Source organism: Hyperoodon ampullatus (assembly GCF_949752795.1).
Source record: "Hyperoodon ampullatus genome assembly, chromosome: 5".
NCBI lineage: Eukaryota > Metazoa > Chordata > Mammalia > Artiodactyla > Ziphiidae > Hyperoodon > Hyperoodon ampullatus.
In genome coordinates, this window is record NC_136918.1 from 47,182,123 (window position 1) to 47,198,799 (window position 16,677).

General features: G+C 40.2%; 1 protein-coding gene across 1 annotated transcript in view; it reads left to right on the forward strand.

Annotated features, from left to right (window-relative positions):
* MCF2L2 (MCF.2 cell line derived transforming sequence-like 2) overlaps window positions 1-16,677 on the forward strand; it is a gene marked incomplete at both ends in the record, with an annotated part of 227,958 nt that overhangs the window by 82,891 nt on the left and 128,390 nt on the right. The window contains 4 exons of the mRNA XM_079705223.1: window positions 2,070-2,219; window positions 13,727-13,851; window positions 14,450-14,564; window positions 15,002-15,121. Coding sequence (XP_079561349.1) covers window positions 2,070-2,219; window positions 13,727-13,851; window positions 14,450-14,564; window positions 15,002-15,121 — 510 coding nt within the window. The remainder of the gene's footprint in view (window positions 1-2,069; window positions 2,220-13,726; window positions 13,852-14,449; window positions 14,565-15,001; window positions 15,122-16,677) is intronic.

The window sequence follows — 16,677 nt, forward strand, 5'->3', positions numbered from 1 at the left end:
TTTTGGGGGACTTGATTTAGGGTGCACCTGGGGAGTTTGCAGAATACCCTGCTATACTTCAGAGAATTTAATTTACTTGATCTAGGATGGGTCTCAGGCATTAGTGGGTCACAAAACTCCCCAGATGATTCTAGTGTACAGACAGATTGAAACCCACCAAGTCAGAAGAAGATGTATTTAAATGTTGACACCATTGCTTCTTATTTGAGCTCAGGGGAGTTACTAAACCTCTCTGAGTTTGTCTTCTCCCCTGCAACTAACACAGTGGTTCTCAGCTTGGGGCAGTTTTTCCCCCAGAGGACATTTGTTGATGTCTTTAGATAGATGTTTCTTATAGTCATAACTTGGGGACAGGGGTGTTCCTGGCATATCCTGGGTAGGAGCCAAGGATGCTGCTAAACATCTTATAATACACTAGACAGCCCCCCACAATAAAGAATTATTTGGACCAACATATCAGTAGTGCCAATGGTAGGAAACCTTGGACTAACAAAAGCTACCTGAAGGTTTGATATGCAGAATAAGTGATATAATGTCTATGAAAGCATCTGAAATATAGTATTTTACTTTTTCCTGCTTACTCATAGTGATGGTTATTATGCTATACTAGAAGGGTCAGGAACATTAAGGAAAAAGTGAGATTGAAACTCAGCAAATAATGTTTGTCTATATAAAGTTGTCATTCCCCTTTCCCTGCTCTCCTAGCCCCATACCCTTGAGAAGATTAGGTTTTCTATGCAAAATCAGAAGCTGCTTTCACCATCCTGAAAACACCTTGCAGTGTCAGCACACCTCTCTATCTACTCACTTTGGAAACATGTTGTTCAACATTTACTGATGAGGACTTCCCTGGTGCCACAGTGGTTAAGAATCCGCCTGCCAATGCAGGGGACACGAGTTCGAGCCCTAGTCCGGGAAGATCCCACATGCTGTGGAGCAACTAAGCCCGTGTGCCACAACTACTGAAGCCTGTGTGCTTAGAGCCCGTGCTCTGCAACAAGAGAAGCCACCGCAATGAGAAGCCCACACACCGCAACAAAGAGTACCCCCACTCTTTGCAACTAGAGAAAACGTGTACACAGCAGTGAAGACCCAATGCAGCCAAAAATAAATAAATAAATAAATTTATTTTAAAAAGAATTTACTGATGAACAAACACCTCAACTACATTTGATTAAGTAGGAGAATTCACCCTGTTTTAGAGTGTAATGTTTTCCTTTTGGTTTTGTTTTTTTGGTTTTGTTTATAAATTTATTTTATTTATTTATTTATTATTTTTGGCTGCATTGGGTCCTCGTTGCCGTGCGTGGGCAGAGATAGTTGCGGCGAACTTGGGCTACTCTTCCTTGCGGTGCACGGGCTTCTCTTGTTGCAGAGCACAGGCTCTAGGCATGCGGGCTTCAGTAGTTGTGGTTCGTGGGCTTTACAGAGTAAAGAGGTGATTTATCTAAGGTCATATGGCCAAGTAGTGGCAGAGCCAAGACTAAGGCCGAGCTTTTTTGAATCACTCTATTAGGGGCAGGTCCTCTGTACAATTTCCAATTAGTGATTACTAATAATCACCAATTACTAATAATCACTAATCAGACACATGGAATCAAGTTATTTTGTTAATTGGACTCGCCACAGGAAACCTTTGGCTTTCCCCTTTTTCTAGGATGACATTTCCAGGCTTTACACCTGATTCTCTTAGTTCTTACTGTTACATTTGTAAGGTACTCATCTGTGCCCAAGATCCTTTCAAATTTGCCATTCCTTTTGATCCTCAGAAAACTCCTGAAAAAATAGAACAACTATTGGTTGAATCCTGCCTTCTTTCCTTCCTTACTGTCCTAGTAATATGATCTTGGCCAATTTACTTGACCTGCTAGAGCTTCAGTTCCCTCTTCTATAAAATGGAGATAAAATGCCTTCCACTCTAGATTATTGAGATGATAGACAGATGTATAGCACAAAGTACAATGCATGGCCTATTTTGTATACTCAGGAAATAGTTCTCCTGTCCTATTGAGACAGCATATTGGTGAATGTTAATCCCTCCACACTGTTATGATTGTCTGAACTTCCAGGCCATTGAAAACTTTGCTCTGGCGTTGAAGAGCACTGCTCAGATGCTCCAGACTTTTGGGGCCTGCCTAGCCACAACAGAACTGCCCAGAAGCATACCATCCTCTGAAGACCTTCTCATGTCCCACACAAGGCAGCAGGGCAAGTTGCAGGTGAGTGGTCAGTAATCTCTCAGAGGCCAGCCTATGTGCTGGCAGATGGTCAGCTTCCTGGAGAGTGCTGGGAGCAGAATTAAAAGTTAGGCCCTCTTCTTCCCACTTCTCCAGTAACTTGGCCGCCACTAATCATCTTTAATCTTCTAGATAGGCAGTGTGTAAAGAGGAAAATCTCTTAATGGCTGGGTAGTACATGTGAAATGATTGCAGGTTGTGAGAAGCAGCCCTTTAAAAGGGAACTCATTCCAGCTTTGTGCTGGTGGGACAAGGTGTGTGAACATCGCTTTAAGGTCCACACTCCTATGATCTTCTCAGGACAGAACAAGATACGATGGGCTGAAATTGCAGGGAGGAAGGGAGGGAGAGATGGGAGTCAGCTTTTGAAGCATAAGCTTTCCTGAGGCTGTTGTGAAGTTTTGGGGCAGACTAGTAAGCTGATTTATTGCTTCACTCTCTCAGGGATGTGTCTTTTTCTTTGGGAACCAATATGAGAAAGAGAACTATGAAAGGTGCTCTGAACTGGGTTTAAGGAGAGGCACCTACTGAAGGATTCATAAAAACATGTCAGAACCTGCTGGGAAGGCAGCTTGGCAGCTTCTTTTAGGCCATGCAGTAAAGGGAAGTCTTCTCAGGGCTTACTGGCTGGGTGTCAGCCACTTTCTGTCTCCAGAAACAGACCAAGTCTATTTCGCAGGAGACCAGAACTCAGCAGGGCAGCAACTCAAGGATTTGAAGGTTGATACATCATAGCATTGCATGTATACTTACTGTGTTGAGCTTAAGAAGAGCTGAACTCTTTTATCTGTGACCCAAAATTTGCAAAAACTTTGCTTTGCTAGGTGATTGATTTTTTATTTATTCAGCATGTATTGACGACCCACCACCACATGCCAAGAAAACAAACAAACAAAATGCAAACTCAAGGAACTCATAGTTTAGTTAGGGGAGTCAGAGTCTAGTAGTTGAGGCAAATTAATTCTTCCATGTGTCAGGGAGCACTGTTTAATTCTATCTTTAAGGGTCTTGGTTACCAAAAAGAGTTCAAAATGGATTCTCAAAATTACTCTGAGTAACCAAAAGATCTGGTTTGAAGCTGTAGAAGCCTGAAAGCATCCTGGAATTTTCCCTGGAAATGCCACTGAGAAACTTGACCATTTTCTTTGCCAAACATATGGGCCAAGTTCACCTCCCATGTTTCTTGGAAGAGACGGCATGGGGTGTGGAAGGCTGGGTCGAGTGTGCCTCTGTGAAGACTGCTAGAAAAGGGTTGGTGATCCACGCCCACAGGTCACAGACCACAGGAGCCTACAGAGCAGTCAGTTAGTATATAGCTGTGATGTTGAGCATCAGAGCTTCAGCCTGGGCTCATGAGCAATTGTGTTCTGTGCCTCATTCCAAGAAGAGTTGGGAGAGGTTGCAGAGCAGAATCAGCAAGATGACAGTGTGGCCAATCATGGGGCCCCTGGGGAAAAGGTGAAAACAAATTGGATTTTAGATGAGGACACATATCTGAGGGGTGAAACCAGCCAGTCAGATCCTGCTGTATGTGCAGTGAGGGTTCCCAGGGAAGGCAGATGAGTGGGTGTTCTGTCATCTCTACACAGACCAAGAGTTCCACAAAGGGAAAGGGAAGGAAAGAACCAGTCTCCAAGATGGATAAGGTCATTTTCTGGTTCATGGTGGCCAGCTGTTCTTGGAATTAAAACACTATGTGTGTAAGTCAAATTTGACTTCTTTGTTTCATATCTTATAAATTAGAAGCAAAAATTCCAAAATCATTAAACTAGGTTTAGATTTTTCCTTTTTCCCATCCAAAAAAGCTTTAGAGAGAGAAAGAGTTTATATTACAAAAAAGGAATACTATTTAAACTTTTGTGAATAACTTAGTAGTTTTTGTGATTATTTTACATAATTTTATTTTTATTTTTATTTGAGCATTTTCCTATCTTTTAAAACCAAAGTTTCTATAACTAGTTGAATAATTTTTTTTTATTTGGAAAGCGTCTTTTCCAAGTGAAAAAATAGTGTAAGATTCATCCTCAGAACAGTGAACTTTTAAATCTATTTAAATATCTATACAAGTTACAGTGTATGATTTAAGACTTCCTCCCAGCCCAGCGAGTTTTTGTCTGAACAGCACAGCATTAAGAGATTGGTTTGATTTCTTGACTTCCTTTCTCTAGGGGATCTTTGAGAGCCCTTATTTTAGGTTCACATAAGCACATAGTTGCCTCTGCAATCAACCAGTCCCATACAGGATAAAACCTAGGAGAAACACACCAAGACATATTAATCAAACTAACAAAAATTAAATTCAAAGAAAAAATACTAAAAGTAGCAAGGGAAAAGCAAAAAATAACATACAAAGGAATCCCCATAAGGTTATCAGCTGATTTTTCAGCAGAAACTCTGCAGGCCAGAAGGGAGTGTCAGGATATACTTAAAGTGATGAAGTAGAAAAACCCATAACCAAGATTACTCTACCCAGCAAGGATCCCATTCAGATTTGGTGGAGAAATCAAAAGCTTTACAGACAAGCAAAAGCTAAGAGAATTCAGCACCACCAAACTAACTTTACAACAAATGCTAAAGGAACTTCTTTAGGCGGGAAACACAAGAGAAGAAAAAGACCCACAAAAGCAAACCCAAAACAATTAAGAAAATGGTAATAGGAACATACATATCAATAATAACCTTGAATGTAAATGGATTAAATGCTCCAACCAAAAGACACACACTGGCTGAATGGATACAGAAGCAAGACCTGTATATATGCTGTCTCTTGTAGAGACCCACTTTTGACCAAGGGACACATACAGACTGAAAGTGAAGGGATGGAAAAAGATACTCCATGCAAAAGGAAATCAAAAGAAAGCTGGAGTAGCAATACTTGTATCAGATAAAATAGACTTTAAAAAAAAGACTGTTACAAGAGATAAGGAAGGACACGACATAATGATCAAGGGATCAATCCAAGAAGAAGATATAATAATTATAAATATTTATGCACCCAACATAAGAGCACCTCAATACATAAGGCAAATGTTTACCATCAAAAAAGGGGAAATTGACAGTAACACAATCATAGTAGGGGACTTTAACACCCCACTTACACCAATGGACAGATCATCCAAACAGAAAATAAATAAGGAAACACAAGCTTTAAATGACACAATAGATCAGATAGACTTAATTGATATTTATAGGACATTCCACCCAAAAGTGGCAGAACACACTTTCTTCTCAAGTGCACAAGGAACATTCTCACATCTTGGGTAACAAATCAAGCCTCAGAAAATTTAAGAAAATTGAAATCATATCAAGCATCTTTTCTGACCATAACGCTATGAGATTAGAAATCAGTTACAGGAAAAAAAAACTGTAAAAAACACAAATACATGGAGGCAAAACAGTGCACTACTGAATAACCAAGAGGTCACTGAAGAAGTCAAAGAGGAAATTAAAAAATACATAGAAACAAATGACAACGAAAATACTATGACCCCAAACCTATGGGACTCAGCAAAAGCGTTTCTAAGAGGGAAGTTTACAGCAATACAATCTCACCTCAAGAAACAAGAAAAATCTCAAATAAACAACCTAATCCTACACTTATAAAACAACTAGAGAAAGAAGAGCAAAGAAAACCCAAAGTCAGTAGAAGGAAAGAAATCATAAAGATCAGAGCAGAAATAAATGAAATAGAAACAAAGAAAACAATAGCAAAGATCAATAAAACTAAAAGTTGGTTTTTTGAGAAGATAAACGAAATTGATAAACCTTTAGCCAGACTCATCGAGAAAAAAAGGGAGAGGACACAAATCAATAAAATTAGAAATGAAAAAGGAGAAATCACAACTGATAAAACAGGAATAAAAGAATTATAAAAGACTACTACAAATAACTATATGCCAATAAAATGGACAACCTTGAAGAAATGGACAAATTCTTGGAAAGGTACAATTTTCCAAGACTGAACCAGGAAGAATTAGGAACTATAAACAAACCCATCATAAGTAATGAAATTGAAGCTGTAATTAAAAATCTTCCACCAGGGCTTCCCTGGTGGCGCAGTGGTTGAGAGTCCGCCTGCCGATGCAGGGGACGCGGGTTCGTGCCCCGGTCCGGGAGGATCCCACATGCCGCGGAGCGGCTGGGCCCGTGAGCCATGGCCGCTGGGCCTGTGCGTCCGGAGCCTGTGCTCCACAACGGGAGAGGCCACAACAGTGAGAGGCCCACATACCGCAAAAAATAAATAAATAAATAAATAAATAAAAAAAAAAAAAAAAAAAAAAAATCTTCCACCAAACAAAAGTCCAGGACCAGGTGGCTTCACAGGCGAATTCTATCAAACATTCAGAGAAGAGCTAACACCTGTCCTTCTCAAACTCTTGCAAATAATTGCAGAGGGAGGAACCCTCCCAAATCTGTTCTATGAGGCCACCATCACCCTGATACCAAAACCAGACAAAGATATCACAAAGAAAGAAAACTACAAAACCACTATCACTGATGAACATAGATGCAAAAACCCACAACAAAATACTAGCAAACAGAATCCAACAGCACATTAAAAGGATCATACACCATGATCAAGTGGGATTTATCCCAGGAATGCAAGGATTCTTCAGTATATGCAAATCAATCAATGTGATACACCATATTAACAAATTAAGGAATAAAAACCATATGATCATCTCAATAGTTGGAGAAAAAGCTTCTGACAAAATTCAACACCCATTTATGATAAAAACTCTCCAGAAAATGGGCATAGAGGGAACCTACCTCAACATAAGAAAGGCCATATATGACAAACCCACAGCAAACATCATTCTCAGTGGTAAAAAACTGAAAGCATTTCCACTAAGATCAGGAATAAGACAAGGATGTCCACTCTTGCCACTGTTATTCAACATAGTTTTGGAAGTCCTAGCCACGGCAATCAGAAGAAAAAGAAATAAAAGGAATACAAGTTGGAAAAAAAGAATTAAAACTGTCACTGTTTGCAGGTGACATGATACTATACATAGAAAATCTTAAAGATGTCACCAGAAAACTACTAGAACTAATCAATAAATTTGGTAAGGTTGCAGGATACAAAATTAATGCACAGAAATCTCTGGCATTCCTATACAGTAACAATGAAAAATCAGAAAGAGAAATTAAGGAAACACTCCCATTTACCATTGCAACAAAAAGAATAAAATACCTAAGGAATATACCTACCTAAGGAGGCAAAAGACCTGTACTCAGAAAACTATAAAACGCTGATGAAAGAAATCAAAGATGACATAAACAGATGGAGAAATATACCGTGTTCTTGGATTGGAAGAATCAACATTGTGAAAATGACTGTACTACCCAAAGCAATCTACAGATTCATTGTAATCCCTATCAAATTAGATATGGCATTCTTCACAGAATTAGAACAAAAAAGTTTACAATTTGTATGGAAACACAAAAGACTCCGAATAGCCAAAGCAATCTTGCAAAAGAAAAATGGAGCTGGAGGAATCAGGCTCCCTGGCTTCAGACTATACTACAAATCTACAGTAATCAAGACAGTATGGTACTGGCACAAAAACAGAAATATAGATCAACGGTACAGGACAGAATGCCCAGAAGTAAACCCACGCACGTATGGTCACCTTATCTTTGACAAAGGAGGCAAGAATATACAGTGGAGAAAAGACAGCCTCTTCAATAAGTGGTGCTGGGAAAACTGGACAGCTACATGTAAAAGAATGAAATTAGAACACTTCCTAAAGTAACCATACACAAAAATAAACTCAAAATGGATTAAAGACCTAAATGTAAGGCTAGACACTATAAAACTCTTAGAGGAAAACGTAGGCAGAACACTCTATGACATAAATCACAGAACACTCTTTGACAAAAATCACAGCAAGATCCTTTTTAAGCCACCTCCTAGAGTAATGGAAATAAAAACAAAAATAAACAAATGGGACCCAATTAAACTCAAAACGTTTTTCACAGCAAAGGAAGCCATAAACAAGATGAAAAGACAGCCCTCAGAATGGGAGAAAATATTTGCAAATGAAGCAACCAACAAAGGATTAATCTCCAAAATATACAAGTAGCTCATGGAGCTCAATATCAAAAAAACAAACAACCGAATCCAAAAATGGGCCCAAGACCTAAATAGATATTTCTCCAAAGAAGACATACAGATGGCCAACAAACACATGAAAAGATGCTCAACATCACTAATCATTAGAGAAATGCAATCAAAACAACAATGAGGTATCCCCTCACACTGGTCAGAACTGCCATCATCAAAAAATCTAGAAACAATAAATGCTGGAGAGGGTGTGGAGAAAAGGGAATCCGTTTGCACTGTTGGTGGGAATGTAAATTGATACAGCCACTATGGAGAACAGTATGGAGGTTCCTTAGAAAACTAAAAATAGAACTACCATATGACCCAGCAATCCCACTACTGGGCATATACCCTGAGAAAACCATAATTCAAAAGGACACATGTACCACAATGTTCATTGCAGCACTATTTACAATAGCCAGGACATGCAAACAACATAAAAGTCCAACAACAGTTGAATGGATAAAGAAGATGTGGTACATATATACAATGGAATATTACTCAGCCATAAAAAAGAACGAAATTGGGTCATTTGTAGAGATGTGGATGGACCCAGAGTCTGTCATACAGAGTGAAGTAAGCCAGAAAGAGAAAAAGAAATATCGTATATTAACGCATATATGTGGAATCTAGAAAAGTGGTACAGATGAACCTGTTTACAGGGCAGGAATAGAGATGTTGATGTAGAGAACGGACATGTGGGCATGGGGCGAAGGGGAGGGGGGGACGAATTGGGAAATTAAGATTGACATATATACACTACCAAATATAAAATAGATAGGTAGCGGGAACATGCTGTAAAGCACAGGAAGCTCAGCTCTGTGCTCTGTGGCGACCTAGATGGGTGGGATGCGGGGTGTGGGAGGGAGGAGATATAGGTATACATATAGCAGATTTACTTCATTGTACAGCAGAAACTAACACAACATTGTAAAGCAATTATACTCCAATAAAAAGAAAGAAAAGAAAACGTTTCACACAAAAGGTTATACATGAATGTTCATAGCAGCATTATTCATAACATCCAAAAAGTGGAAACAGCCCATATATCCATCAACCGATGAAGGAATGGATAAGTAAAATGTGATATATCCATACAATGGAATATTATTCAGCCATTGAAAGGAATGAAGTACTGATGCATGCTACAATATGTATGAACCTTGAAAGCCTTATACAGAGTGAAAGGAGCAAACACAGAAAAGCCACATATTGTATGATTCCATTTATATGAAATATCCAGAATAGGTAAATCCACAGAGAAGGCAGGTAGATTAGTGGTTCCTGGGAGCTCAGAAGAGGGGGAAATGGAGAATGCCTGCTTATAGGTATGGGATTTCTTTCTGGGGGGTGATGAAAATGTTCTGGAAAAAAAAACATGGAATTATACACTTTAAAATGTTGAATTTTATGATATATGAACTATATTTCTATTTAAAAAAAGAAAGATTTTTGGGCCCTAAGACAAAAATAAATAACCACCAACCCTATATAGATATGTACTTTCTTACCCTGTTTTTGATGGCCTTGCAGAATTCTTTCTCAGCAAAACAGCTCTCCCTATTGTCTTTTTCCTTGCTGGTTTTGGAGGCAGCTCACAGAAGCAGGCAGTCTCCCTCTTGCATCTCAAAGAGGGTGATTCTCACTTCTCTGTTAGTCTTATTTCAACCAGAAACATGGGGCCTTGGCCTTTGGCTCTCACATGCTTTAGTCAACTAAGACACTGTACCATGTGTTCATTTAAGTAGGATAAGACTCCCATTTTTTGTTGTTGTTAAAATAAGAAAGCTAAAAGAGCCGTAGGCCTTTTTTCTCATCATGCTGGAGGAGAGGAAAGTGCCAGTGGTCCTTCAGTTATGTGACAGATCAATCTTTACAAATATGAATACTATTTAGTATTCAGTATTTGTTCCATTCAGTATTCATTCAGTTTTGTTTTCAGAGAGGACAATTCCATCAATACTACCACGGTAACAAATAATCAAGAAGGTAATCATTCAGAATTACAAGTTATGGGACTTCCCTGGTGATGCAGTGGTTAAGAATCCACCTGTCAATGCAGGGGACACCGGTTTGATCCCTGGTCCAGGAAGATCCCACATGCCGTGGAGCAACTAAGCCCGTGTGCCACAACTACTGAGCCAGCGCTCTAGAGCCCGCAAGCCACAACTACTGAGCCCACGTGCCTCAACTACTGGAGCCCGCACACGTAGAGCCCATGCACCGCAACAAGAGAAGCTACCGCAATGAGGAGGCCGTGCACTGCAATGAAGAGTAGCCCCTGCTCACCAAAACTAGAGAAAGCCTGTGTGCAGCAACAAAGACCCAACGCAGCCAAAAAATAAATTTAAAAAATGTTTTAAAAAGAAAAAGGTTTTTAAAAATTTTTTGCTTTAAAAAAAAAATTACAAGGTATTTTCATAGGCCCTAGCAATAATTTTATAGTTTTAAGAGTTTTTAAAGACCCTTTGTTCAAACTCTACTTGCAGTAACTCTACATAAGTTAGAAAGAGGTAGGCAGAGAGGTCTCATTTTTGCACAGGAAGACAGAATTGGAATTCTTATGCATCCAATAGGTATTTCAATAGATACAAAATGCCATAGGGTATTTTGATGTTAATACCCTAATAATCAGGGTTTTTAATCTAGTTTTATATCACAGGGAGATCTCTCTCAGCAGTTACTGAGGAAGGGGGATGTCTCATCTCTTTCAAGGACTTTTTTCTCTGAATTGTGAAGATTTGCATGTTAAAGGCCAGATTCTGGAATTCATTAGTCAACATTATAAACAACACAAGATAGTAGAGCTAACTTTTAATGGCAGATAGAGGGTAAGTATTAAAAGTGGAATAAGGAGTATAAAGCATTCATGTATTCTCTAGGCTCTGACTGATTGTTTTACTTCCTGCCTTACCTCCACACCCAGCCCATGACACAACCAAGCACAGGGCCTGGCATGTAAAAATAGTTCCTTATAGTAAATACATTTTAAATGAATGAATATGTGTCTACATTCATGCTTACCCTTGTCACAGAAAAGAATTCCTCTCAGAAAAAAATAAATTCTTTTGACAGTGAAGTAGTCCCCAGTGCCTTGCTAAGTAGGTCTTCTTCTGACCAACTGCTTGTTTCCATAATGATGGAACCATGTTGAGTACACACTCGGACAGCCCTACCAGTTGTTAAAAGAATTAAAGATTTATATCCCTTGAGAGCTTCATTCTACCTCCCTGGCCCATTTCCTAGGACCCACAAGACCTCCTCGTGATTCTGGCAACCCTTTAACCCACTAAAGGGTTAACACCTGGACCACAGTTGGCCTCAGGACTGTTTCAGCATTTCACAAACTCCATTTTGGGGTTGGGCAACTTACCTTTATGCTGTCCAAGTACCATAGTTCCTTATTCTTTCCCTCCGTGTTTATGGCAGATTTTGGTAACCCTACTGAAGCTGACCATGTGGTCTGGTCCCAAAGTGTAACCAGGTTACAATTTTTCCTTGTATTTTTTAAAATTTATTTTTGGCCGTGCTGTGCAGCATGCAGTATCTTAGTTCCCCAGCCAGGGATCGAACCTGTGCCCCCTGCATTGGGAGCACGGAGTCTTAACCTCTGGGCCACCAGGGAAGTCCCTTTCCTTGTATTTTTAACCATGTAAAGGAAATACACAGTGTATGACATCACTTACTAAGATTCATCTTTTCACTCTCATATACTTTCCTCACATTCTGCAGCTTTTTGGCTGTATCTCTCTTCCAAGTTTCCCCTTCTAATGTCTCCTTCTTGCCCTAGCAATATGCTTCTTCTTCTTTGGTCCCTCCATCTTTCCTCCCAATTCTGTATTGCACATCCTGTGTGTGTGTGAGTGTGTGTATAAATATATATAAATCAGATAATGGCTAATGCCACAATACTGCTGGAATGCCGGAAGCTTAGAAACAGTTAAGAAACTGAGTAGAAAAGCCAAGGCCCTTTTTCATGGGGAGGAGGAGGAGGGAAAAGCTAAGAGCACTTACTAATGAGTGCTTTTTTCTCCCCCACCGTATCTTATTTGTCTTTATCCATCTGCAATGTAATTTCTTTTAGACCATTTTTAATTCATCCAACCTACAAATATTTAATGAGCACTGATGAGATAAGAAATGAGGGCTGATACCTGAGAGTGGAGAAGAAGGGATATGTCCAGTTACCAGGCAGGAATACCAGTCAAGTGGCCGACTTGGGGCATTACCTGGAGAGGAGAGAGCCACAGGGGCTGTCCAAAGAATTTTGATCAGAGGAGTCAAATCTATCATCAGCCAGATCTTGGGACAAGTTTGAGGCTGGGTATAGGTAATGGAAGCCTTCAAAGGGGTGAATACTGGAGTGGGATGGGAGACGAGGAACGAAGGCATAAGGTTGAGAGGGCCTGGATTTCTGTGTGACTGGAGTGGAGAGTATCAAACTCCTCCCACAGGGAATGAGTTCTGCATCAGTGAGGCTGGAGATGGCTGGGCCTGGAGGAAGAGATGTAGTGTTCATGTGCATCGAGGAGATTGTTTTGTAACTATGGGCCTATTCTTACCTTCAGGGCATACCAAACGAGCATCCTGAGTGACCCAGGAACAAAACCCAAAGCTCTCAGCAGCAAACTTCTAGGCCAGGCTCCACCCCTTTTGGCTAACCTTATGCTTAATGCTCAGCATTGAGAGACCACCTGTATTATGTGAGTAGAGGGCTAGAGCCACTGGATTTGGAAAGAGATAGGCTGACATCTTCCCCAGTTGCAATGCCCTAAGTCCCTATGTAAAAAGAGGAGAATAGAATTGCCTTGGAAATATGAATCTTTCCCTGTCAAACTGAATTGCTACCCATCTCTGCTGAGCTTTGATAACTGAACAAGGCCACACTCTGGGGGCAGGACTGGCAGGTGTTTATTGATGAGACCAGATGAAGTTTTTTTTTTATGGTCAACTAGCAATGATTACATTATTATTGCATGGCGTTTTCCAGCACTTAACATTTGATATCTGTCATTTTCTTGTTTCTGGTCACTATCTTGGATTAAAACCAGATTTTATTAACTAATTGTTTTTAATTTACAACAACTTTAGATATACACAAAAACTTAACAGTTGTTGCTTTTGGAATGGGAAAGTGAATGGGCTGTGGACACAGATTTGATGTTATCAATATGTACCCTTTTGTATATTTTGAATTTTGTATTGTGTATGTATTACCTATTTAGGAATAAGTTAATCAATTTAAAAAGCTATAGCTTGACTTCTTTAGCATTTAATTTGCTATATAATAAAAATATACCGAGCTACCATTTTCCTCACCTCAAATCTACCTAGAATTTGCTTTTAATTCCTTCTAAGAGAGACTGTATTTTCCTTTCTCTAGGATGAGCTAAAATTACTCGGAAAGCAAGGGACCACATTGCTGTCATGTATTCAAGAACAAGCAACCAAAAGTCCCACCAGCAAACTTAGTCTCAATGAAGCTGAGAATGTAGCTACCATGGAAAGGTGAGTGAGATGGGTGGAATCTGCTTTTTCAGAAGAGAATACATAGAGCCAGATGATCTGAAACAACCAAGAACAGATTGGAACAGCTGCTTATGGGTCTTGGTGGGGTCACGAAAGAAGAATATTTGAGACAACAAAGGAAAAACCATGGTATCCTTCTGGCATCCATTTACAGAGATCTTTTTTATGAGAATGCCATTCCCTCTTCCTATGATCTGCTTTCATCCCAGGATGTCAAAGAAGATGGTAGTATTTACTGAGCTTCATTGCCAAATAACAGTTTGGTTGGGTGCTGTGCTTTGCACACCTGTCTTCTTAGGTGGAAAGAAATAGAGAGAAAGGTTATGTTACCTGGGGTACATTTTAAAGCATAGCAGCTGCATCTGAAGTGAAGTTTCTGCCTAGTCCTGAGGGTGTCCTGATTAAAAAATGGGAAATGTGGAAACCAGCTGAACTAGGAGAATGTCATAGGTGACACAGACTTCATAATAAGGAGATTATCACAATTAATAACACTGACTAAAAACACGGGTGTTATCTCCATGAGCCTGTGGAAATGAATGCTGACTGCATGTCCTTTCTTGTTCTTTCTTGACAGGTTATTAGTTCAGTTGAATGAAACAGAAAAAGCCTTTAGTCACTTCTGGTCTGAGCATCACTTGAAGCTTAATCAATGCCTACAACTACAGCACTTTGAACACAATTTTTGTGAGGTATTATTTTCTTGTTTAATAAAACTTCCGTTATGTTTCAGTGACTTCTGGTTCTCTCTTTGCCCTTGAACTCTGGGCATCGGGCTTCCCTCCCCTCCCCAATCCAGTCCCCTCCTTATATCTTTGATTCCTCTTCTCACCTTTTCAGTGGGTTAGCAATGTACTAGAATCCCATTTTCCTGTTGGCATACATGGTATTTCAGTGATGGTTTACCTTCCTTTTTGATTCAGTGTAGCTTTAATATTCCGTTCACACGTGTCTCAGCACCCTCAGCTTAATCTGAAAGCTGATGATCTGTAGGAAAAAAAAATCTATATAGATACACATATGTCCTGAATCCTTTTTGGATTTTCAAGTTGTCTAGAGTATAACAAACCTATACCTCCAGATGGGTGTCCATTGGCTTATGTCTGGGCTTTTCTAATGTGTCTTTTAGGTTAAGCTTGCCCTGGACAACGTGTTGGCAGAGCAAGCAGAGTTTACAGACATCGGAGACAGTGCGATGCGTGTGGAGCAACTTCTTAAGGAATACAAAAAACTGGAAAGAGAAGGCCAGGTTTGCTTTTTTGCCATTTTTGTGCACCAGGAAGAGGGTCACTGTTGATGGTGACAGATCATGGCCACTCATTATTGCTAGAAGGTTGCCAAAAGACACAGGAATGCCCAAATCCTGCCTTTTGAGTGACCTCACGCTCACCCCAGGTGTCCAGGGAGATATGCACATTAACAACTGTGAGGTGGGCTTCCCTGGTGGCACAGTGGTTGAGAGTCCGCCTGCCGATGCAGGGGACACAGGTTCGTGCCCCGGTCCGGGAAGATCCCACATGCCGCGGAGCGGCTGGGCCCGTGAGCCATGGCCGCTGAGCTTCCGCAACAGGAGAGGCCACAACAGTGAGAGGCCCGCCTACCGCAAAACAAACAAGCAAACAAAACAAAACAAAACAAAAACAACTATGAGGAATGATGAGGGCAGTGAGAGTTCTGTTAAGGCTGCCAGAGCACCCAGTTGAGGCTGGGGGCTTCGGTGGGGTGAGAGTTCCAGGTGGCCCTGCCCATTCATGGGGTGACAGACTAGTGGGGGAAAAACAGGAAGTAAGGTCACACTGGGTATGTTACCCACTGGGCCAGAGGTTGGGGCAGGAGTTGGTGGTAAGGAGGGGAAGCTTTTAACGGACAAACGAGAGAAAAATAACTAGTTTTATAATAGGCAAGATGGGGAAATGGGGGAAATTGGTCCACATTAGTTCTGTTGCTACAGAGAGTTGACAAAGCTTTCTTCTTTCTCATGCTCAAAGAGTTGTAAATATCAAACTTGTAAAGGAACTTGAAAGGAATATATGTTTCAGATTCTCATACCAGAGTTAAACAGTTTCCCAGATCTGAACACAAATCAGCACTTAGGAGTGAGTCTATCTTAAGTCCTTACAAATTTGGCTTATATGAATTTAAGAAAGCCCAGTCATCTCTTTCCAGAGAAGTTCCTTTCTGCTTTTCTTTAATTGGGTTCTCTATATTTTTGTCTCTTGGGAACTAAGTCTTCTATGGTTACCACTTCCTTTCTGAGCTAATCTAGAGGTGTCTTTCCTCTAGATTATGGTAGATGGTAATTTTGTAGTACTAGAAATTTGCTTCTCAACGTATGATCCTCTGGCCAGAAGCCGTCACCTGAGTGAGAACTTATTAGAAATATGGGGAAATCTCAGGCCCCACCTCAGAATCAGAATCTGCATTTTAATAAGATCCCGAGGCATTTGACATACACATTAAAGTTAGGCTTTTGACACTCACATTATTGTTAGAGACATACTTCCCCAGAGAATAGTAACAAATGTAAACCAAGGCCACTCTGGCTTTAAGAGCTGTCAGTTATGAATTCTGAGCTGGAGGTGCTTTTGCACATGCGTGAACACATAGACCCACCTGTGCACCCAGACTCTCACTCAGCAATCCCATTCTTCCCTGGTGAGCACTCCTCTTATTGATGATCGTTGACAACTAAATGCTTTAGTGCTCAAGGCATGAGTCATCAGAAATGTTTATTAAACAATGAAAAAAATTGAATTTCATGTATCTGATAATTTTATGTCTCAGAGGCTCCAAGATAGTCCCAGT